General features: G+C 44.2%; 1 protein-coding gene and 1 pseudogene across 5 annotated transcripts in view; both read left to right on the top strand.

Moving 5' to 3' along the window:
- Positions 1–23,782, top strand: part of Aplp2 (amyloid beta (A4) precursor-like protein 2) — a 62,292-nt gene extending 38,510 nt beyond the window's left edge. For 2 of the 5 annotated variants that reach the window (NM_001357698.1, XM_006509952.1), the window contains exons 4-18: positions 1,293–1,405; positions 2,706–2,902; positions 4,423–4,631; positions 5,611–5,778; positions 8,666–8,796; positions 9,919–9,993; positions 11,422–11,580; positions 11,984–12,112; positions 14,741–14,840; positions 15,492–15,644; positions 17,114–17,149; positions 19,840–19,925; positions 20,952–21,026; positions 21,347–21,502; positions 22,367–23,782. In NM_001357698.1, the coding sequence (NP_001344627.1) occupies positions 1,293–1,405; positions 2,706–2,902; positions 4,423–4,631; positions 5,611–5,778; positions 8,666–8,796; positions 9,919–9,993; positions 11,422–11,580; positions 11,984–12,112; positions 14,741–14,840; positions 15,492–15,644; positions 17,114–17,149; positions 19,840–19,925; positions 20,952–21,026; positions 21,347–21,502; positions 22,367–22,468 (1,889 nt within the window). In that variant the 3' untranslated portion in view covers positions 22,469–23,782. The remainder of the gene's footprint in view (positions 1–1,292; positions 1,406–2,705; positions 2,903–4,422; positions 4,632–5,610; positions 5,779–8,665; positions 8,797–9,918; positions 9,994–11,421; positions 11,581–11,983; positions 12,113–14,740; positions 14,841–15,491; positions 15,645–17,113; positions 17,150–19,839; positions 19,926–20,951; positions 21,027–21,346; positions 21,503–22,366) is intronic. The other 3 variants (NM_001102456.2, NM_001102455.2, NM_009691.3) reach the window with 3 other exon arrangements.
- On the top strand, positions 12,120–13,106 carry Gm46106 (annotated as a pseudogene).
- Positions 23,783–24,164: the final 382 nt, after the last annotated feature.

Below are 24,164 nucleotides of genomic sequence, written 5' to 3'. Positions count from 1 at the left end.
CCTGTACCGGGGCATATAACGTTTGCAAGTCCAATGGGCCTCTCTTTCTCTCTCTCAATTTTGGAAAGTTAATAAACATCTAAATCCTTACCTTGGTAATGATACTAATCTTCGCATCCATCTTTCCCATCTGTGTGACAGTCAGTGCAGGAGCCCCATCACTGTATTGGAAGAAAGACAGAGTTCCTTCCATCCCTTCAAAGTTGAGACCTAAGGAGAAGAAAGCCGTGAACACCTCTACCTTTAACCTATATTTGTAAATTTTTGCTTGACTTTTCCCAGCCCCTCAGTGCCTTCCACATACACTTTGGTTGCTAAATTATTTGAAAATAACTTGGGACGTTGAAACAGCTTGCTTCTAAAAACAGGAACAATCTATTGCAGTGACTGCCCTTTAAGAAATTTCCCTAAATGTTAAAATGATCTTTATAGTTTCCTTTTTAATAAAGAATCACACATTATATTTGACCAGGAGAGTTTCTGTCTTTTAAATCTCAAAAGGCTATATATTCTGAGTCCAGACCTTTGTTTAATAAACTGTTCCTGGGGGGTTGGACGTCGGTCCATGCAGTAGTTAAGAATACTTGCTGCTCTTGGTAGAAGACCAGAATTAGCTTCCTAATACCCATGTCTGGGAACTCAAAACTGCCTGGAACTCTAGTTCCAGGGGGGTCTGTGCTCACCTGCACCCCAATGCATATAAATATACGCATGCACGTACATGCACATTAAAAAAATCCTTGAAATGTAGAACTTCTCAGAATTTGAATTTGTTTTGTTAGGATTACATTTAAATTATTAGACTTGGCAGGCATGCTGTAGATGATACTGATACACTCTGAGGGCATTGCACATGTCAGCTTGTCCTGAATTGGAACGTTATCGTGGTCACTAAGTTTTGGTAGTTTCCCACTGAAAAGGTTCCTTGCTCTTTTGTGATTAATCATCCACTTAAAATTTTATCTGTATCAGTGGTTCTAATAGTTTTGTGAAGAAAGGTTCAGCACACTGGTCATGAGGTGTGTCTACTTGAGGTGGTCATGGACAGGGATCCTGTCACATCTCCCAGAAATGTATTGCAGTAGTTCCTGCACAGGATTGTAGCCAGGAAATGTTACTGCCCAAGCCGCAGGTGGGATAGGGGAGTCCTTCAGTGTCCACGCGTGCGTATGTATGCCTGGATGTGCAGCGACCTGTAAACATTAATCGGAGGATCGGAACTGAAGGCTGGCTGTGTTCACCCTGAAGCACAACCAGATTTGCTTCTGACAAAGGCTTTTTGTTTCTCCCAGTGGGTGAATTTGTAAGTGATGTCCTGCTAGTTCCAGATAACTGCCAGTTTTTCCACCAAGAGCGGATGGAGGTGTGTGAGAAGCACCAGCGCTGGCACACGTTAGTCAAGGAGGTAAGAGCTCGCCTGGAGCAGGCAGTCGCCAGCTGTCAGAAGAGGAGAATTCCTTTCAACCAACACCAGCCAACACCAGGGTGTTTGTCTGTCTGTCTGTCTTCCTTTTATAAATGTGTAGTTCTAGCTGGCCTGGTACTTGATATATAGCTCGGGCTGACCTGGAACTCATCACAATCCTCCAGCTTTAGCCTCCCTCATGCTGTAATTAAGAGGGGTGTGTGACACTACCCCTAGATATTTCTGTGTTAAATTACAGATACCTAGAAGGAGGCCAGAGAGAGAACTCAGTAGTTACAGGTGCTTCCTGCCCTCTCAAAGAACCCAAGTTTGGTTCCCAACACCCACGTTGCGTGACACACAGCCACCTGTAGTTCCAGGTCCCCAGATCTCATGCTCTCTCACCTGGCATTCAAAGGCACCTGTATATATGTGGCAGACACATAAATAAAGATATTTAAAAGGTTCTTGGGAGAAGACTAGCTATCTTGTGTAAAAGGGCAAGCCTGGTTCCTAGAGTTAAGACTGTTGATCATGAGCTAAGACTATAAACTGGCAGCAGGGCTCCTGCGCAGCATGTTTGAAGCCTTGGGTTCAGTTTATTTCTAGCACTGTCACAAAGGGAACAGGAAATACTTAGTGGTATATCCTCCTTCATTTGGACTGATATCTAGCTTATTTAAAGAACAGTTGCCCAGTATGTGCAAGTCTTGGGTTTGATCCCCCAGTACCACAGAATGGGGTGGAAGGGGTTAAAGAAAGTTGAATCAAGAATCACATATGTTGTCAGCAGAGCTCCCAAGAAGGCATCCTGGCTCCTCAGTGCAGAACTAGCCAGAAAACCTAGGTATGCATATGCACAACAGGCAAGCTTAGGTGTGCAGAGGCACACAAGCTTAGCAGGCAAGCTCGGGTGCCACTTCATTGTTCTGTAGGGAAAAACAGTCTTTCTTACGCTGATCCTTCAGTTAGATTATCCTCCAGTAATTTGTCTTTGGTCAGATTATGGAATACTTTCTATCCCAGGCGTAATGGCATTGGATAGTCTTGTCTTGTTAATTCCTGAAACTCTTTAAAGTGATTCTTAGATCTTAAGTTTTAGTTGTTTTTGTCTAAGATGAAATTATAAATTAAGAAAGACTTCAAGTTCTTACTTAAAATAATAGTATGATAACTTCTTGACAGAACAGTTAACATGTCCAGAAGAGAATGCATTACGACCTAAGATTTCTTCTGGATGAAGCTAGAGCTGGAGGGAGCTTGTGAAAATGTCCTGATGTGATCTGTGGATTTCTTGTAGGCATGTCTGACTGAGGGGCTGACCTTATATAGCTATGGCATGCTGCTGCCCTGCGGGGTAGACCAGTTCCATGGCACCGAGTATGTGTGCTGCCCTCAGACAAAGACTGTTGACTCGGACTCGACTATGTCCAAAGAAGAGGAGGAAGAGGAAGAGGATGAAGAGGACGAAGAGGAAGACTATGATCTTGATAAAAGGTTAATTTGTTTAAAGTGTTGGACTCATTTTGTCTGGTTTTGTTTGATTTGGGAGGGGTGGAGGCCTTTAAATCTGTGCTTGTGAAATAGGGGTCTCACTTTGTAGTCTTAGCTGGCCTGGAACTCCTTATACAGACCAGGCTAGTCTTGGATCAGAAATCTGTCTGCCTTTGTCTCCAGAGTTCTGGGATTAGAGGTTTACGACACATGGCAGGTCTGGTTTTTAGCCTTTCTGTAAAAGTGGCTGTTGGTCCCTCATTGCTAGATAAGGCCATGGGTTTCTTTTCTTTTCTTTTTTTCTAAATACAAAGAATTTATTGATACTGAATATGCTGCAAGGGATAGCGGGCTGAGAAGTCTTAGTTAGGTCTCTACTGCTGTGATAAAACAGTGACCACAACCAACCTGGGGACTTCACCTCACAGCTTCCAGTCCTTCATGAAGGAGGGCAGGACCTGGAGGTAGGACTGAAAGACCTTGAAGGAGTGCTGCCTACTGGCTTGCTCAGTTTACTTTCTCCTCCCCTCCCCTCCCCTCCCCTCCCCTCCCCTCCCCTCCCCTCCCCTCCCCTCCTCTCTCCTCCTCTCTCTCTTAATATAGAATAGAGTTTATTTAGGGCGTGGGGAGGGGAATTAAGAGAATAGAGGAGGCAGAGAAAGGCAGAGAGGAGAGAGTGGATAAGTGGAAGCTGGCCATGACCCATGTGGAAAGAGGGGGAAAGGGAATAGGCAGAGAGGGGGCACAAGGGAATGAGAGGCAAGCAAGAGGCAAGAGCTCAGTTTGCTTTCTTATGCACCCCAAGACCACCTGTCTAGGGTGACAGCCACCCACAGTTTACTAGGCCCTTTGAAGTCAATCATTAGGAGAATGCCTATGGTCAAGGTTGATCAAGGAGGCGTTTCATCAATTGAGATTTCTCTTCCCAGAGAAAGCTTATTGTCAGATGACAAAACCCAACCACCAGTTCAGGAGTATCCTCTTGTGCTGAATTTCATCTAGCTTTATATTTTAGTCCTAATTGAATATATAAAAACCTGAGGCTTTTCTCTTTCCATCAATTTGGACCACATTGGTTTGTTGTTTGTTTTTTTTTTAGTTATTCTTCCTCTTCTTCCTCTTCTTCTTCTTCCTCCTTATTATTATTTTACATATATGAGTGTTTTGTCTGCATACATGTATGTGTCTTATGTGTATGCTATGCTCTTGAGGTCTGAAGAGGGCCCAGGATCCCTTGGAGCTAGAGTTAGAAGTAGTTGTGAACCTCTATGTAAGTGTTGGGAGTCGAACCCAGGTCCTCTGCAAGAGCTGTAAGAGCTCTTAACAAACAAAAATCCAGCGCCTAGGCCACGTTCTTTTTTACAGGTTAATGCAATTCTGTATTGACATAAAGTTGGGCGGAGGGCTTTGGTGCTCAGTTACATGTGAGAGGAGCTTATTTCCTGTCTCTGTTTGTGTGTTTCAGAATAGGGAAGGGAGTCATGCTTTGTGCTACTAACTTTGCTTTTTGGCTTGTGACCTAGTGAATTTCCTACTGAAGCAGATTTGGAAGACTTCACAGAAGCAGCAGCAGATGAGGAAGAAGAGGATGAGGAGGAAGGGGAGGAAGTGGTGGAAGACCGTGACTACTACTATGACCCCTTTAAAGGAGACGATTACAATGAGGAGAATCCAACCGAACCCAGCAGCGAGGGCACCATTTCAGACAAGGAGATTGTTCACGATGTTAAAGGTAACTCAGTATAAAGCCATGGCTTTAAAATCCACGTTTCTTTACCTGGCGCTTGTATTGCATTCATCGTTCAGCACGGGTAAGTATCAGAAGGCAAAGCGGTGTCTGCGCCATCAGGAAGACAGACTCTTTAGTGTGGCAGTGGAGCTGTCAGCACAAGCAGGTGGCGCATGCAGGAGAGATTGAGAGTGGAGCCAGACAGCGGGGTTTGGCGTCCTAAGGATTGCGTTAGAGAATTAGCAGCCGCGGTGCTTCAGGTGCCTCCACAGCCAGCTTCAGGTGTGCTGTCCCCCCGGGCGCTTCCCACCTCAGTGCTGCTCAGGAACCAGCTCCGCAGAGCCTGGTGACTTGCTTGATTTTCCTTTGCCCGTGTGTGTTCCTGTCTACAGTCTACCCTTCTTGTCAGGCATTTCTAGTGGGTAAGATGAAATGGAAAAAGAAGAGGCTATGATAGTTTAGAACCATTATATACTGCTGATTGTATGTTTGAAAGTGTGTCAGACCTGAAGAGTTAGTAAGGACTCAGCTGGAGGAAATACTTGACTGGTGTAGGAGCGTGCGGCTTATTTGGAGATTGTGACAGTGGAAACACTGGTCCTTTGCAGGTGCTTCAGCCCCTGCTGCAGGTACTACCATTTAAATGCCTTTCTTCTCACATGGACTCCTTTGGCCCTAGGAGCCATCAGAACAAAGCAGGCACCTGTCTCCACTGTGCAGACCACAAGTGTGAGGCTCACAAGAAGATCCTTTATGTCAGCCTGTGGTACTAATCTAGACTCAGTGCAAAACCAAAAAAATAAAGTTATCTTTCTCTCTAAATTCTTCATCCCATGGAAAGTGCTTCTGTTTGCCTCTATTGGTGAGGTTAGTCAGGGCCTTCTGGGTCAGTTGTGGCTCAGCCTTGCCCCAGCTGGCCTGGACACAGAAGCATCTCAAGCACTGCCTCTGCCCTGCTGACACTCTGACCATTTTCACACAGCTGTCTGCTCCCAGGAGGCCATGACGGGGCCCTGCCGGGCTGTGATGCCTCGTTGGTACTTCGACCTCTCCAAGGGAAAGTGCGTACGCTTTATATATGGCGGCTGCGGCGGCAACAGGAACAATTTTGAGTCTGAGGATTATTGTATGGCTGTGTGTAAAGCGATGAGTAAGTCCCGCCTTGTGCCGGCCCTGCACAGCAGTGCCATCCTGTCCAGCCTTCTGTCTCTCCTGGCTGTCCTTGTGACTGCATCTGTCATGTTTATGCTGACTTGGGTGTTTGCTGTCAGTCGTTTTCCCCTCATCTTTGTGCTTGCTAGACCAAGGCTTTGCTTTCTCCTGGCAGATGTAAGCTCAGTTTTTGGTGTCCTGTGCTCCCTGTGTGTCTACTGATGGTTGGTGGTGGTAGTATGTCCACTCTGGTGCTGTGGGTGGCACAACCGGGGCTTGTTCTTTCTTGTGGGCCTTGGAGGTCATAGGCTGTGGGGGTGGGGATTAGTGTCAGCAGGGAAGGCAGCCATGCCTGCTGGTCAGCTGTTGTTGAGAGGTACCATGGAGCCATTACATGATAGCACTGAGCATGCTCAAGCACGTGCCTTGGGCCTTGCCTCTTTTTCTATCTTGGACCTAACCTTTTGCTGACCCCTATGCTACATGCTACCTGTTAAGATGCCCACCGTCAAAAGCAGTGACAGCAGGAATACTTGTGGGATTCCGGAGTATTGGAACACCTTGTTTTGTGCATTCTACTGGGAAAAAAATCTGTGCTCCAAACTTTTTGACTCGGTCTTGTCAGTGTTGTGGTCACATGGTTTGTGCAGGGCCTTAGGAAATGAGTTCATTTCTGTTTGTGTGTGATTTGGTTTCAGAGGAAGGACAGCGTTTCAGTTGCATTGGACTTATGTTAAACATAGAGAAAGTTTTTCTGTTCTCATAGGTACTGCTTCCTTTTCTAAGACTCTGTCTTGTGGTATTAATTCATGTGCCAGGAAAATCCTCAGACCAGGAATTTTGCCTTGGTTTCTGCTCTGGAACTCATTGGAATGAGTTGCTGCCTGCCCCTGGTGTTTGCTGTAGCTTCTCGTGGCTTTTTATTCCGATATCTTCACTGCTCTTCCAAAGAGGTTTAAGATTTTAACCTAGTGTGGTGTGCTTTTATTGCTTCCATTCCCGATACACTAGGGAAGGCTATTTTTATTTAGCAGTCTTGACAAGAGAAAGAATGAGCCATTGGAACTCCCATCCATAGACAGTTTATTTAGAACAGATTTAGAGGTAAGACTTTTTGTGGTGTTTACTGCTTTTAAAAATGACCTAGCTAAAGAATATTAAAACATTGTTTTGGGCTAATGTTTAAGGAGTAGTTGAGGCCCTTTAGTTATCTCGCTGAATGTGGAGATACTGTCTTTGCCTAAAGCTCAGACAGTGCTTTGACACAAGATGAAGTTTCCTGTGCACCTGGAGAGCCCTGTTGAAGAGAAGAGCCCGCATCTGTACTTGCAGGGCTCTTAGCTGGAGAGCCTGGAATAGCTATGGACCAGGTTTTCTGGGATCACCTGGTGTCTCTTAAGAGGTCTGAGACCAGTGAAGGCTGAGCTTGTCATGATTCTGACCCATGCGTGAGCCATGGAAGTCTCCAGAGTGGCACACCCTTCCTTTTTAGCTTCTAGGAGTGGTTAGACCTACTGTGTGCATATTCCTAGCCCAGAGAGCGAAACCATCCATTCAGCATGAAAGCCTTTATACTTCTGATGACTGTATATAGAATAGATTTGAAAATTTTCACCAAACTTTGAGTAGACACTAGGAGAATATAATTTCCTAAGAAACAAACTGTAATTTTGTTGATCTGACAGCTAGATACTGAGATCCTTTTTAAATTACAAAGAGACAAAATATCACAAAATTATAAGCTTACTAAATAAAGGGAAGCAAGGAAAGTTGCATCTGATAATTTTGTGGAGTAGTTAGCTAATTTCTAGTTTGTTTGTTTGAATTAGTTGCATACCTATTCTTTTTTTTTTTTTTAAATTATTTATTGTATGCTTTAAGTACACTGTAGCTGTCTTCAGACACTCCAGAAGAGGGCGCCAGATCTCATTACAGATGGTTGTGAGCCACCATGTGGTTGCTGGGATTTGAACTCAAGACCTTCGGAAGAACAGTCAGTGCTCTTAACCGCTGAGCCATCTCTCCAGCCCTGCATACCTATTCTAATGGATTAAAACTATGCAAAGTAAACTTGCCTGCCCAGTCCCTTGTGCACGTAATCACTAGCCTTGGGGGCCAGAACAGCTCATGCCTAACCAGCAGTGAGGTAAGAGGCCTCTGTTTTAATGGATCTGTGCTCCGAAGGACAACTGGAAGCATCTTCGCTCAGAGTCAGGAATCAAGACCACCAAGGCATATCTTCCCATCAGTAGAAGGTGCCCTCATCAAATATAGAAATTTAGTTTAACTGCCATTAGACTTTTTACCAGACAGAGGTATCAGTCAGTCCTTCAGTGATGCTGAGCTAGCATGGTTTGCACTTTTCCACTCAGCTTATATGCAAATAGTGTGCATTTGAACTAGTTTCCTCAAACCGAGACCCAAAGATTGCCATAAGAGAGATAGGAGCCTGTTCCTTAAAAATGGGCAACACCTTTGTGGAAATGTCTCCATGAGGCCTAATTTCAATCCTGGTTTACATTACATACCATTAGGAATACACATGGTGGCCTTATTTTAGGTTTTCAGGTTTCAAGTTCTGAAGGGAAGACTGTAGAAGCAGGTTTTTTGTTTGTTTGTTTGTTTGTTTGTCCTGCAATTAATTATAGGTAAATGCCTTATGAGTCCTGAAGATGCTAGGGCTTTGGTCTGCCTATAAATTACTGTACTAGCATGGACTAATGTGTTTAGTGAATATTATGCAAAGATTGTTCACTGCAATCTAACAATGGGGCGCTCTGTACTTTTCTTGCAAAGCCCCAAGACAAGTTGATCCATCTTGTGGGTCCTGTGCTTGCCTATTTACCTGACTGCCAGAGAGAATTCCCTCTGTGACTTTATTTCAGTTCCCCCGACTCCCCTGCCAACCAATGATGTTGATGTGTATTTTGAGACCTCAGCGGATGATAATGAGCACGCCCGCTTCCAGAAGGCTAAGGAACAGCTGGAAATTCGACATCGAAACCGAATGGACAGGGTAAACATTACCATTCATACCGTTTGTATTGGTTTGGTTTGTAGTGCTAGGGAGTAGATTTAGAACCTGGCGCACACTAGGCACGTGCTCTGTAAGGCAGGGTTTATGACTGAAGAGAGGGACACTGCTGGCTAAAATGCCACATGGTTCTGGAGAGCTACCTCCTAGGTAGATGAAGCTCTTTTCTTCAGCTGCTGCCTCTCATGTGATAACCTTACTTTCAGTGGCATTGCAGATACTTCTGAACACTTTTTGGGCACTTGTTACTCTGTTTAAAGTCAGCTTTAAATTTGTATTTTCAAAAATCCATTTTTTTTATCACTGTTAAAATTGAAGACTTGGTTTATAAAACTGTAAAAGTAAATTAGATGAAGTAAAACAGTTATTAATACTTTCTAATTGCAGAGGCAAGAGTCTTAAGTCTCGGGGAAGTAAGTTTCTTTACTTGGAAGTATTCTAAAAGTAGGGAGATTTCCTAGTTCATCCTCCAGGATCATGTTTAACCTAATCCAGGCTGGCCTTGCCTGGGGCTTAGGATGTAGCTTCCTTCTAAGAGTATTTGCTTAGCATGCATAGAGCCCTGGACTGGACCCAAGCACCACATACACCAGGCTAGAGGGACACAGCTCTTATCCTGCACTATGACAGGCAGCAGGAAGATAAAGCTTGAAGGTCATCCTTGGCTACACTGCGAGCTTGAGGCTGGGTGGGCTCCATAGGACTGTCTCAGAACAGCAGTAGTAATGGGGATTGCTTGCTGGACTTGGGCTCCACCCTTATAGCTTCCACACTGGACTTATTCTTAGGGAGGTGCTCATTATTTTATTTCCACATGATTTCTGATAGAAACAGGCATTACTCTTTAGTTTTTAAGTGAAGGGAGAATAAGCATAAAGAATAACTTGCCTAAGGTATATAACAAGAGGATCCTGGTATCAAGGGGATCTGGGCATGACTGAGGCTGGCAACTTCTGAGTAACAATCTGGACTCAGGGATCAGATGATAGAGTTTCCTTTTGCACAGTTTCCGGCATGGATTCAGCACCCAGCAGTATTTTTAGAAAATGGGGAAGTTATTTCAGAGGATTATTTTCTGAAGAGTGTTTTTGATGTTGGTTCTAGGTAAAGAAGGAATGGGAAGAGGCAGAACTTCAAGCCAAGAACCTCCCCAAGACAGAAAGACAGACCCTCATCCAGGTAGGATGCTCCTTCAGGGACAAAGGGTCCGTTTTCCAGCCTGGCCTGTTGAAGATACAGAGTTGAGCTCCCTGGGACTTTGAATGTAACACCTCCTTCTAGTCAGGGACTTAAATTACAAGGAAGTTGTCTCTCTCCTCCCCTTCCCCTTCCTTTCTCCTTTCCTCCCCATTTCAATTTCACCACGAGTATTTTTTACTTGTGGTAGAAAGAAACCAAACCCTCTCCCAGAGCACACCTAACTTGTACAGGAAGTAACCTTGGCTTAGCTATTGGTTAATTCTGCTTTCTTGGCAAAAGCCCCTGTCATCTTGTTCATGGACTGTGGCTTGTTTTTCAACACTACTGGATTAAAAAGAAACTGGCAGATTGACAAAGTAAAAGGCAGAAAACAAAGATCTTTAATACAAGTTTATTCCTTGCTTTGTAAAAAAAAATGTAATCTTAAAATCATAGCAACTGATTGTACACCCTTCTGTAGAAGGGAGGGGCTAGCAATATAAATAGCAATTTATAAGACTGATTCAGGTTTAAAAATGCATCATGTTACTGCTTTAACTTATGAGTGGGGGCAGTTTTGGGAATTGAACAAATTTCTGGTCTAAGCATACGTTTTAAAGTAGGTATATATCAGGTTAGCTCTCTCTCCGAGTATCCTGGAGGACCTTGGTGTGTTTTAATTAGTCACTCAAAATCTCAGAGCTATAATTCTTTTCTTTTCTTTTTTTTTTAAAGATTTATTTTATGTATATGAGTATACTGTAGCTGTCTTCAGACACACCAGAAGAGGGCATCGGATCCCATTACAGATGGTTGTGAGCCACCATGTGGTTGCTGGGAATTCAACTCAGGACCTCTGGAAGAGCAGTCAGTGCTTTTAACCTCTGAGCCATCTCTCCAGCTGAGCTTTAATTCTTACACAACCAATTTTATCTATATGGATATTTGACTGAGCAACCTTAAGGTGCCAGTAAATGTGGCCAGGCAGCTCACAGATAATGTTCCCTTCACAGCTCTAGTAGGTGCAACTCAGTGTGAGCCAGCATGTCACTGAACTGTGTTTTGTTTTAAAACATGTGCCCTGTTGGTCACTGGCTTCGGGATTTAGAAGTTGGTATTTTTTTAGAACATGGAAATGATGATTGTAGACGTTGAAAAACCAGCTGTTGAAATTGCAAACTTAGTAATGTCAGCTATAGAAACACGAGAGTCTCTCTAACACAGAAATTTAATTTGTTTTTTTATGAATGGAGGCATCTTAATAGAAATAAGAGATTGTGTACCTAGCCCTTATGTCACTGAATCTGTTACTGTCTTACTGAAGCACAGAGGCACTAGGCAAAGAAAAGCACTGGGCTCCTAGGTGTGAGCTTACTAGACTTCCTACAGATGCCACAGATTACCTGTTGTTCTCTTTCCTCGGCTTAGCATTTCCAAGCTATGGTTAAAGCTTTAGAGAAAGAAGCAGCCAGTGAGAAGCAGCAGCTTGTGGAAACCCATCTGGCCCGAGTAGAAGCCATGCTGAATGACCGCCGACGCATAGCTCTGGAAAATTACCTGGCTGCCCTGCAGTCTGACCCACCTCGGGTGAGTTGGGGTCAGAGCAGAACCATAGACAAGTCATGTTCTTAGTGTTGCCTGCTTAAAGTGTGTACTTGGAAGGCAGAGGCAGGAGAGTCTCAAGCCTGAGGACAGCCTACTAAACAAACAGGAGTTGGGTAAATTAATTCATAGGAGAACTCTTGAGTTAAGTGGTCTCAAGCTTTTTCTACTGCTTAAATCAAAGCTGCCTTGCTTTGAGGGTCCTAGGAAGTATTGGATAGGAAGCTGGTGCAGTGACACGGCATAAAAGCACCTCTTGCACAAACCTGACAGCCAGAGTTCCAACTCCAGAACCCACATACAGTGGGAGAGCACAGAATTCCCCAGACTCCTCCATGCATGCTGTGGGCTGTCCTCCTTGACTATTGTGAATCTTCTGGTCTTGCAGCCACATCGCATTCTTCAAGCTCTTCGTCGTTACGTCCGTGCTGAGAACAAAGATCGCCTGCATACCATTCGTCATTACCAACACGTGTTGGCTGTTGACCCAGAAAAGGCCGCCCAGATGAAATCCCAGGTAAACTAGACAGATTTCCAGCGGGTGCAGAAATATGCTGCTGGCTATGCTTGATGTTAGAAGACACTTCATACATGCGTTGGACTAACCAGTTCCCAAATCAAATTTTTACGTCAGTTCACTTGATTCGGCTTATCGCCTGAATTAGTGTAATTCCCTTTTGTTGATCTTGGTTCACTGCTTGGGACACTTGCCCATTGGTTTTGAGTCCCAGGATTTGATCTCTAGAGCCACAAAACAAAACACTTTATTCCTGTTGTAGCCTTGGAAGTTTTTAGTCAGACAGACACTTTTTGCTGCCTGATTAATATCCCTTACTTAAAATAATCAGGACTGGAAGTGTTTCTGATTGGTAACTTTTTAAAAATGTTTGCTGTGTACATAATAAGATTCTTGGGGGGGTTTCGGAGGCCTCAGGATGGCTTGGACCATGGAGCCTCTGGCAAGGAAGATCTTTAAAGAAGTTTTAGCAGCTGAGCTTGTGGGTGTTGCTGGAGCTTACTTTTTGTTTAAAAAGATGAACTCCAGCCAAGATTTCAGACAAACAATAAGCAAGAAATTAATTTCCCTTCATTTTGGAAGTTTATTACAAATCCATTGAACGGTCTGGAATGTATGGAGAGAAAGATCAGGAAAAATGGTTGACTAGCAAAAACTAAGGCCAGTCATTTTGCTCAGCTTCCCACTCGAGCTGTTTGAAACCTTTGAGGGGAGACGACAGATGAGTCTGCCTGGGACTCCACAGTCGCTCCCTGACCGTAACTGCAGGCCTGCAGTTTCCCACCCACTGTTTGCTGCTCCTCTACTGTATCGTTGAGGAATTTACAAGTGAAAATATAGGATTTATACTGGAAAGATTTTTCTTTTCTATTTTATGAAAGAATAGAAACTAGTGATTATAACATCAGGAATAATTACAAAGTCTTCATGCATGTGAGAGTACACCTTTAGCCAAGTCTAAATAAAATAGACTGACTCTTGAAGAAAAAAAAAAGATTCTTGGGGGCTGGATGGTTAAGAGCATTGGCTGCTCTCTCTCCTAGAAGACCTGGTTCTGATAGCCAGCAGCTTACATTTGGCCGCTTACAACCATTTGCAACTCTAGTTCCAGGGGATCTGATGCCCTCTACTGGCCTCTGGAGGCACCAGGAACAAATTGGTATGCAGACATATATCTAGGCAGAGCACCCATACCTACAAAGTAAAATAAACAAATCTCGTAAAATATTTCGCTTGGGTGTGACTCAGGTTTAAGCCTGAAATTGATTTATGTCTCATATATATCTTGTAGTCTGAGATTTATGTCGTGTAATGTTTTTAGTGCATCTGTGTTGTCCCTGCCACTCAGGCTCTGTAGCTGTAAGCGCTCTGTCATGATTGATTCCATCCTGTGGCTCCCATCCTGTCACAGGGCCCTAATGTCTCTAAGGAGGTATAATGGTGTCTGCGTGTGCACAGACTCTGGAAGCACACTGCAATTCCATTTGCATTTTTTGCCAAGGCACTCACACTTGTGCTTTCCCATCAGTATATTTGATTGGCAGAATGGCAAATAGAAAATTAAATTACTGTCATCTTTGCTTTTAAAGGTCAGGAGCACATCAGCCTACAGTAAAAGCATCTTTAATTTTTCTTCACTTTCAGCCCTTCACGTTAATGGCCTCGGGGCCACACGGTGCGCTGGTTCTGAGTGCCTTCTTTAGAAGTAGCTCGGCAAGTGCAGGCCTAGGCCTGAGTGGTGACAGGGCTGTGAGCTGTTGAGCTGCTGCAGCAGAGCACCCCTGTATCTCTGGGTCACATCACCTTTCCTACTTTGGATACGTTTGTTCTTACATTCAGGAAAGTAGTGAGCTACCATGGATAAATCTATCTTCAATGCTTACTTAAAAATGAGTTATTTGTGCCTTTTTTTTTAAAGAACCATAATTTAAAAGGCAGTAAATTAGTCTTGGTCTTAACCATAGTATTTTAGGTAGTTGCTTTACGAAACCAAGTCCATGAGCAGCCATGCCTTCCCACCATAGCTCACTGTCTATCTACCTGCTCTAATCTTACTAGTTGAAAGAAGTGACCGGCATATTCCCTCAGACTCCGCAAACGTTTACTAAGGACTAGTACCTCCAAACACTTTAAACTCAGTGTTTTTAGTGATGATTGTCTTGTATAAAAGCTAAATCAACTGGCTAGTGAGTTTGCTTGTGTTTTGTTTTAAATGTTTAAATGTATTTATTTTATGTGGGTGAGTATTCTGCCTGCATGTGTTCCTGGTGTCTGTGGAGGCCAGAGAGAGACTGTTAGAGACTCCTGCACCTAGAGTTATCAGCCAGTTGTGAACTCCCATGTGGGTGTCACACAGGTCCTCTACAAGAGCTGCAATGCTCTGACCACTGAGGACCTCTCCAGCTCCTCAGGACTATATTTTGAAATGAATGTTGCTTTAACTTGTAGCCCTCTCTGTAGACTAGAGACTGCATCACTCACGTGCTGTGCTATCATGGGCTTTCCTGTTCTGCTGTCTTAAGTAGGAAAGAGAACCTTTGCGTCTCTGGAACTCTATGTGGGTGGGTTTTTTTTCTCCTGACCTCATAGTTTTCAGTAACAAGGCCTCTCCTGATATTGTGCTTCTAGGTGATGACACACCTCCATGTGATTGAAGAAAGAAGGAACCAAAGTCTTTCTCTTCTGTACAAAGTTCCTTATGTTGCTCAAGAAATTCAAGAGGAAATTGGTGGGTACTAATGTATCAAAGCCAGACAGACTGCTGAGGCTAAGGAGTGATGGCGGGCTAGGATGAAGTATGTAAGGAGTAGGCAAGTCTGGTGAGGAGAGCCTAGCATACTGTGCTTTCAGAAAGCCTGAAACTGGCTAGAAGTTTACATGACAAGGCTGAGGAGTCTTCAAAGACAGATGTACTGGCTTGGAGCCATAGAGCCTTGAATTTCATTGACCTTCACTCTTATTAGCGGAAGCAGCTCTAGGGTGTGAAATTGCAGGGGCCTGAGGAGTTTCCTGTTGCCAGTTTACCCTGTAGTCTTGTATATCATTCTATCTTCTGCTGTGTGCTGCAGGGTAAAATGGTTTACCTGTAGACAAAAGCTGCTAGAATTCCTCTTACTATAGTAGAGATAGAAAGTGAAATGATTCAAAGGTGTGTAGTTATAGTTGTGTATAATGAGTCCTCTAGAGATGGACGATGTGTCCTATAAAGTCAGGCAGTAGGCAGGAGCTAGACATAGACAGGAAGTGGGTTGCAGGCTGGAGGGCTCTTGCCAGGTCTTAGGTCTGGGATGACAAGAATTGGCCTTTCTCAAAGTACTGGTCCTGTGCCTAGACCCACTTCTAAAACTCGCTTATCTGTTCCCTGTTGTGCTTTTGTTAGATGAGCTCCTTCAGGAACAGCGAGCGGATATGGACCAATTTACCTCCTCCATCTCAGAGAACCCTGTGGATGTCCGGGTGAGCTCTGAGGAGAGTGAGGAGATCCCGCCGTTCCACCCTCTCCATCCCTTCCCATCCTTGTCTGAGAATGAAGGTATGTATGGTCCTCAGAGCCGTTCCTAGGAGCAGAGAAGAAGAGCATAAAGTTAGAAAATGGAATGCATTTCTTCAAACCTGATTGCACTAGGGAGGTTGTGGTGTTGTGAGAGGCGGGAAAGGGAAGGCATGGGTTCCCTAAGCACTCACTTCCTGTGTGCAGGTGCTGTGCTGGATTCTGTGAGGAAGTAACACTCTTCAGTATCATTAGGAAGTCAGGAATATCTCTCACGTTCTGTAGCAAGCCTTTTGCTTGTGTGATGTCCCTTACACGGAGGGGTCCCTTTGAGCTGAACAGAACCTTTATGTTGGTTATTTTACATCATTATCTTTTCCTAATAGTCTTGGGAGGCAGATTAGGGGGAAAGGCTAAAGCAGTGCCCTGACTGGCTCAGGGTCCCGTCTCTGAAGTGAGTTGGGTGAGAAGTTGTATCCTTTGATTCATAGGCATGTTTTTCTTGGTGATTCTTGGTATCTAAAAGTGTCCCTGGAAATCATGAGTCTGTACCAAAAATAAACAAGCTGCTGAGACTTGTGCCCTAAGACTAGTTTGTATAATCAGATTCTATTTCCTGCTATTTCTGATGGTGAGGGTGGTAAGGATAAAAAAATGGCCTGTGGCTTTGCAGTCCTAACTCTGTGCCAGCTTTAGTTAAGCATTGTGCTTAGATGCCTTTTATTTAGTCCGCAGCACACTCTGTGAAGGTAGCGACTCTGAGTATCCCATTTGGAACAGATGAAGTACGTGACCAGAGTGTCACATGGCTTAGATTCTAAGTGCATTCGAATCCACGCTGACAGTTCATTTCCTGTAGCCTCTGGGATAGTCACATGGCTGATTAGATACAGTAGCCTAGTGAAGGCACCAGACCAGTGGTAAGGTGTGCATGCAAGGTAGCTTTCAGACTTCAACAGAAACGCCTTTGGAACCAGTTAGCTCAGAGGCTCAGACTCCGTGCACCCAACCTTCCTGTACTGAATACCTAAGAAGCGAGTAGGTAAAGTGATGTCACCCCATTCCTAACTCCCACTTCACAGATCCCAGACCTCGGTGAGGTTGTGGGGTAGCCATGCATGTACAGCCTCTCTCTGCTTTGTGTGGGATTGGAGCCATACAGGGAAGCTGTGTCTCTCTGTCAGTGAACCACAATACTAACTTCATTTTCTACTGTTTTCTTTTTTTTAAAAAAGAAGAAGAGTAGTTTGATGGGGTAAGCTAAATATTACGGGACTCTTCCAAATGTCTCTTAAATGGCGGGATCCTGACTTCCCGCTTCTCTCTCCTCAGGAATACATGTAGCCATTTGCTATCTAGATCACGGTCAGTTTGTTTATGGGTATCTCAGGCATGTTTTTAGTGAAAATGCCTTTTGGTCACATTATAGAGAGGAACTTAGAAGGAAATCATTTTCTTTCTTAATCTCCTTTTGTGCTATTTTGTTTTTTTATTGTTTTCCTTTCTGCTAGACACTCAGCCGGAGTTGTACCACCCAATGAAAAAAGGTTGGTTTGTCAAAGACGTTCCTTAAGACCTCCATTCCTTCTCACTTCCCCAGTGTGTTGGAAGTTTCATTTTATGTTTCATACCACCATCTGACTCTCCCCGCCTCATTTCTTCAGCCATGGCTGTGAGTGGAGCTAGAGTAGCCCTGCCTTCATGTTACTAACAAGTCCCCTGGCTTTCCTAGTCTAGTCGCCCAAGAAGCAGGTGCTTCCTTCCCTAAGTCTTCGTCTGGGTCAATGTCAAAGAAGGATGTTCGGCTTAACAAGTTGTTATTCGTAGCTAGTCTGTTTTACCAACATGCTTAACTTTTACAGTCAGGTAGACTGTAATTTCCCTTCCTCCTTTCTCCCTATTTTTACCAGTTGCCTTCCCCCTTTTGCTGTCTTACCTTCCATCCACACCACTCTCTCATGTTCCTGAGTGGTAGCATTCCTAAAACACGGGGTGCTGTTGGTGAAAGAGATAGAAACAGATGACCTCAGGTGCAGTGAGTCTGCAGTCTTCAAACACACTGTGTGGAGAGCACTATACCAGCGCACTGTCTTGTTTACCCATCAGACCTCCCTCTTGGGCAGGATTTTCGGTTCAGTTTTATAGATTAGGCAGTTGGGAAAGCCTGTGAGATTGGAAGCAACCATGTGATGCTTCCCAAATCTGCACGTTAAGACGTTGGAGGATCAAGGTCTGGACCCAAGGCTGTCTTCACAGCCCATGTGGTTTCTGTTGCCTGAGTTGCTAGTGCCAGCTACAGAATCTTCCAGATGATTAGACAGTCCCCTCCCTTGAGTCGTGGGTAGTAGTGGCTGTTCTTGGTGTATTTTATGAGCTCTCTTGGCTTTGGGAGTATGGTCATGGCTGTACCAAGTGGGATTCCCCGGCTCAGAATTTGGTGTCTAGTTTAGACCATATTTTATTCTTAGAACCAAAAAGTGTGACCTAACTCTTTTGACAATTCTTTGTATTCAACTGTGCCTCCTCTTCTTGGAAGTCACCGTGCTAATACTCATCTCAGGTGGACACCGTAGGTACTTAGCTACACTGTCTTTAGCTTTCTTACTTTAAACGGATGTGTTGGGACACATTTCTGTGCATTATGAAACCAAAGTCAGTTTAGTCAGAAACACAGTACTGGGATAGCCTGGACCAACCAAAGTCAGTTTAGTCAGAAACACAGTATTGGGATAGCCTGGACCAACCAAAGTCAGTTTAGTCAGAAACACAGTACTGGGATAGCCTGGGCCAAAGCAAGTCCTTAGATGGTTTGGTTCAGTCTTTGTGTTCTGAGAGTCTTGCTCTTAGGACTTTTTAAAACTCTGAGAAGAGCATGAGGTGGGAAGAGCTCAGAATTAGAATTTAGTAGTCTTGATTCTGAGCATCCATGCTAAGTAAGCCAATACCCTTCTACATTCCTCTTTCTTGAATCGTGGGCAGGCAGTGTGGTTTCCTTTGAGACACAAATAACTGGTATCAGGTTATGCTTTTCTTTGAAGTAAATGCTTTAGAACAAAATGCATCGCTTTGGCTCCAGTGTACTGAGTTAGTAAACTAACCAGGCTGCAAGCTCAGCAGCCTCGTGGCTATTATTAATCACTCCTGTTGGACTGGGTTAAGAAAACAAGTCCAGTTGTGAAGTAAAAAACTTCTCTGTGGCTGGGCTTTGTATCATTGCCTGCCTTTGGCATCTCCAGGACAGCAGTGGTGAATGTAAACTTAGGTTGGAATCAACTCACTTGCAGGCAGTTACCTTAGCATGTCAAGTCTCTTTATAAAGGATTCAAATCATAGATACATATAAACTAAATATATTCTTATAATAAGAAACTTGTGATAACCAGGAATCACATGCTTGAAGCTAAAAATAAAAGGGCTTTTTCTTTCTGCATCTGTGCTGAGTCCAGCCATAGTGTGTATTTGGATGCTGTTATCTATGTGCCACACATGAGTGATGTTGGCTCAAGCCATTTCTGACCTTGGAAAAAGGACAGGTGCTGGTCTTGCTCCCTTCACCTTGCTTAAAATTCTTCATGTACATAAACTGCTTTTTTCCTGTCACCTGGGCTTACCTACAATTTGAGATGTAACTCTAGGATCAGGTTTGAGGGATCAGACAGCCAGTGGGAGACATAAAAGGAGATAGATGATTACAAACTTATGTTAACTGCTACAACCTATAAATGTCTCCCTAGAGAACCCGAAGCTTGAAGGGAAAATAGGAAGACTTGAGGGTAGGAGGTGGCAGGGGTTTGAAGCAGAAACAATTTCTTTTGGAGTGAACTGTTATGCTCAAAGCACACATGCATCTATTCAGTAGGCTCTAGGTACCAAAGAATTATGTGGTTGCGTAGCAGGTGCTGTTAGAGTCATAGGCAAGGGCTGGAGCATGCTCTATATTCTGGAACACCCTCAGGCTCAGCTTCTCTGCAAAGCTTACATTCCATTTCTTCAGGTGGGAGACCAGGAAGTACTTTGTCTTCCTTCATTATATGCATCAGTCTTTTGAAAATGCTTGTACCATTCATCCTTGCAAAGCACAGCGCATCCTCAAACATGCCAATGCAGTGACTGTTTCCAGAGTCATGGGGGTCTTTGATAAGAAGCTCTCTGGCCCTCAGGCAGGGATTTGCTGCTTCTGAGAGATTGGCCTGAGGTGGGCTGCCGAGGAACTCAACTGTGAACATTTTCTACACAGGCTCTGGAATGGCAGAACAAGACGGGGGACTGATTGGTGCAGAAGAAAAAGTGATTAACAGCAAGAATAAAATGGATGAAAATATGGTGAGCCGCTTGTCTTTTGCATGTAGCACGCTTCCTTCTGTACACTGGAGCCAAAGGCATGGTAGTACATCCAGGCCAGTGAGTGCCCTTCTTGCACGAGTAGACAGTAAGGGAGCAACCACGCCCACTTATTGCAGATGAGGGAACCCATGAAGCTGATTTTTTTTTTTTCATTAGTATATGGTAGAAAAAACATACCTGTAACGAAAAGTATGTATCAGAGGCTATTTTCATTTCAGGTAAGTAAGTATTTATTAGGTGGAGAATTGAGTAAAATTGAGTTTTCTTACACCTCCTTTTTTTTTCCTGGTGTTTCTCTCCATTTAGATTGTTTAATTACCTTCAGCTGAACTAGATTTTGTTTTTTAGTTGTGTGTGTGTGTGTGTGTGTGTGTGTGTGTGTGTGTGTGGTGTCCCGTGTGTGTGTATGTGTGCGTGCTTGCGTGTGTGTGTGTGTGTGTGTGTGTGTGTGTGTGTGTGTGTGTGTGTGTATAGGTGGTGTCCCGTGTGTGTGTGTGTGTGTGTGCGTGTGTGTGTGTGTGTGTGTAGGTGGTGTCCCGTGTGTGTATGTGTGTGTGTGCGTGTGCGTGTGTGTGTGTAGGTGGTGTCCCATGCGTGCTGTGGTACGCAGACACATCAGAGGACGAGGAGCTCTTCTTTCTTTCCATGTAGACCCCAAGGATCAGACTGAGACTGTCAGGTTTGCTGGCGGGCACTTTGACCTGCTGAGTGCTTGCCGGGCGCGAGTTTATGTTTAAATGTTTGTTAGTTGTCTGTCCTGAGCTTTGTCACCACCACAGTTCCTTCAAGGAAAGTTCAGGTAAAGAGCCTCACAGGACTGGAGGGGCCTCCATACAGCACGTCTTCCCTACACTTACCCCTCCTTTTGGAGGTTTGCTGAGTGGATCTGGATGAGTGTGATGGAAGAAAACCGCTTCCCAACACCCCATAGCATTGTAAAGGAGTGACATTTATGTTCATTTCCCTCCAACTCACTGAGTAAATGCTGCTGTTTGTGACTTTCAGGTCATTGACGAGACTCTGGATGTTAAGGAAATGATTTTCAATGCTGAGAGAGTTGGAGGCCTTGAGGAAGAGCCGGTATGTATTTACTCCAGAATGGAAGGGCTGTCTTCATGTCTTTTTCTTTTCAGTCATCTTAGTTCAAGTGGAAATGAAAGCTCTGTGATATTTTCAGTTACTAAGGGGCTCTTGTCCTGGTTTCCCATATTTCTGAGTAAGAATGCAAAAAATGAAAATGTCCATGTAGATTAGAAAAAGTGGGCAACTTCCCTGATATGGTGACAGAGCAGGATCTTTGTGTTGTCCTGAGTTTTTGAAACCACCTGAGAGGCCCATGGTCCTCTCTCGGTGTCCAGGGAGTCACCGGACTTTGTTTCCTGTGTGCTTTGTTGTTTTAGGAATCGGTGGGACCTTTAAGGGAGGATTTCAGTTTGAGCAGCAATGCCCTTATTGGCTTGCTGGTTATCGCAGTGGCCATTGCTACGGTCATCGTTATCAGCCTGGTGATGCTGAGGAAGAGGCAGTACGGCACCATCAGCCACGGGATTGTGGAGGTAAGGACTGGACTGCCTTCTCCCTTTGATCCAAGCTGATGAGGGCTTGCTCTGCACTGTCAACCGGGGGTGAGTGGTTAGGTCTGGAACTGTATGTAATTCAAAGATCTGGATTAAGTGCTGGGCATGTTGCTGCTGTCCTTGGTATTAATCATTGGATTATTAGGACACATTTTGAAGATGAGCCATTGCTGAGGTTATGTTGCTCTTGTTTCAAGAGACTATCACCCACTTTCAGAGAGCCACTTGTCACTGTGGTTTGCAAAAAACCGGTCCTTTAAAAGTTCAGCAAAGGGCTGGAGAGATGGCTCAGTGGTTAAGAGCACTGACTGCTCTTCCAGAGGTCCTGAGTTCAATTCCCAGCAACCACATAGTGGCTCACAAACATCTGTAATAGGATACAATGCCCTCTTCTGTTATGTCTGAAGATAGCTACAGTGTACTCACTTATGTAAAAAAAAAATAGATCTTAAAAATAACAAAAAAATAAAGTTCAGTAAATGTGTCAGTCAGTCACAGTGTGCTTCAGTTTCACAGCAACTTGAAAAAGGGAACAGTACTGCCACCTTGTGGTAAAAAAAAAAATGACAGAAACAGGAATCCCAAGGACCCAACTGAAATTGTCAAGTTTGTTGACAGTGTATTTGTCTCAATGGGACCAAGCTTTCAGAGAGAAGCTTTGCCTCTCTGACCGCCTCCCTCCCTTCCTATGTCCTTGACACCAGCTCCTGTTTGATCTGTCCAGATAAAAAGCATGCTGGGCTGCTTTGAGTCCACGGGATTGGACAGGGAATAGCCTGATGTCCTGATGCTCAGCAGGCCTCTTCAGTATCCCACAGTGACCTGCGGTCTTTGTTCCTACAGGTTGACCCAATGCTCACCCCAGAAGAGCGTCACCTGAACAAGATGCAGAACCATGGTTATGAAAACCCAACCTACAAATACCTGGAGCAGATGCAGATTTAAGGACAGCGTGTGTGACACCCTGGCTGAGGCTGCTGCAGGTGGGCTGGAAGAGGCTCAGCGTTTGTGCTTGACTGCTGACCACCAGTGGTGCCAGAAGGCCTCATCCTACATCCTGCTCTCCTGGATTGTTAAGACTATAAAGTACTACTGTAGGATTGCAATTTCCATTCTTTTAAATGGGTTAAAAAGATGTTAATATAACAATATATGATATATAAACCTTAAGTGAAATGAAAGAAAAAGATCTATTGCAGATATCTGATGGATGTAGTTTTCTTTTTTTAAATTAGAAATGCCACTTCTATTGTATTGTCTCACACATGCTCTATATAAATGGGAAATGTTGATTTTTTTGATGATAGACTATATACACAGGCTGTTCCCGTTATGTAAGTCAGTTCTTCAGGCTCATTTGCTGTGCTGGTTTTACTATTATTTGTTTTCAATGTATAAAGGCAGTATTTCCCTTTTCAGGTTGCTGAGAAATGTAAGAGGAGCTGAAGTACATTGTATGCAGTTACTGACTGCTTTAGGCATAGTCTCCGCAGAAGCCTCGTGTGTCCAGTGCTGGGTGTTTGGGTGCTTCTGTACCAGCCGTCCCCAAGCAGGGCTAAGGCACCTTGAACTAGCCAGATGCAAACATAGATTCACTGTGCTTTCCTTTCAAATCCAGTTCTTCCACAGCAACTAGCCCATAGTCAGTCTGTGTTCTTCCACAGTTGTTTACGGTAGCCTTTTCCTATCCACTTCCCTTACCAAGTGTATCCAAGCGTGCACCCACCTCCTCATTGGATGGCTCCCTCCATGCACTGACCCTCTGCCTGCCTTTGTACCTCACTCACCTCCACCGCTCTCCAGCCCCTCTGATGGCCACTCAGAGAATACCATAATAAACATGGCTGAGGACCCAGGAGAGTTCACGGGAGGCTTCATCATATGAAAGGACAATGTTCTGGGTTGTGCATGAAATTGGATCTGTAGACACTGTGGAAACGTTTGAAAGTGTTTGTTTCCTTCATATGAACCTGTAAAATGCTGTGTAGCTGGAGTTCACGCTCACAGCCTTTAGCGCTTTGTTGCTTGTTTTGTTTTAATCTGAAGGTTCTGGTAACCTGTTTTTGTTTGTTTGTTTATTTGTTTTGGTTTGGTTTTTGTACTTTTCTGTGACTCACCTGCCCTTCCTTCCCCCCTTGGCCCTAGCCGTGCCTCGTCCCACTATGCACAGATTGAAACTTCACCTACAAACCTGTTAGTGTGATCTGTGGAGAATGTACAGAACTTAACTACATCAATAAACACTTTAACGTCCCCTGAGCACCTTGTGTTCCTGACCATGGCTTCGATCTATGCTGATGGAGCGTTCTAGGCCTGCTTTTGGGGATGAAGGGTGTCTATCTTCCTTCAGTGAAGAGTTACTAGCCTGTATTACAGTGGCCATAGTAAGTTGAATCAAGAGCTCCGTTTTCATTCCAAAAAGAAGGAGAAAGTGACTGGCTTGCTGGCTGTTGTGGGATAATCTCAGCACTGTGGGGGAGGGGTTGCTCACACGGAGGACTGATGAGGTGACGGCCACTATTGAGCGGGTAGCAAGACCCTATTTTACGCGCAAAGAAAGATGAAGGAAAGCCTGCCTGTGGCATTTTGCAAAATTTAAGTCAAGACTTCTTCCCACTGTTAAGAATAATGTCAATAGAGC

The sequence above is a fragment of the Mus musculus genome, chromosome 9 (genome assembly GCF_000001635.26).
Source record: "Mus musculus strain C57BL/6J chromosome 9, GRCm38.p6 C57BL/6J".
NCBI classification, from domain to species: Eukaryota; Metazoa; Chordata; class Mammalia; order Rodentia; family Muridae; genus Mus; species Mus musculus.
This window is presented reverse-complemented; position numbering and strand designations above follow the sequence as displayed.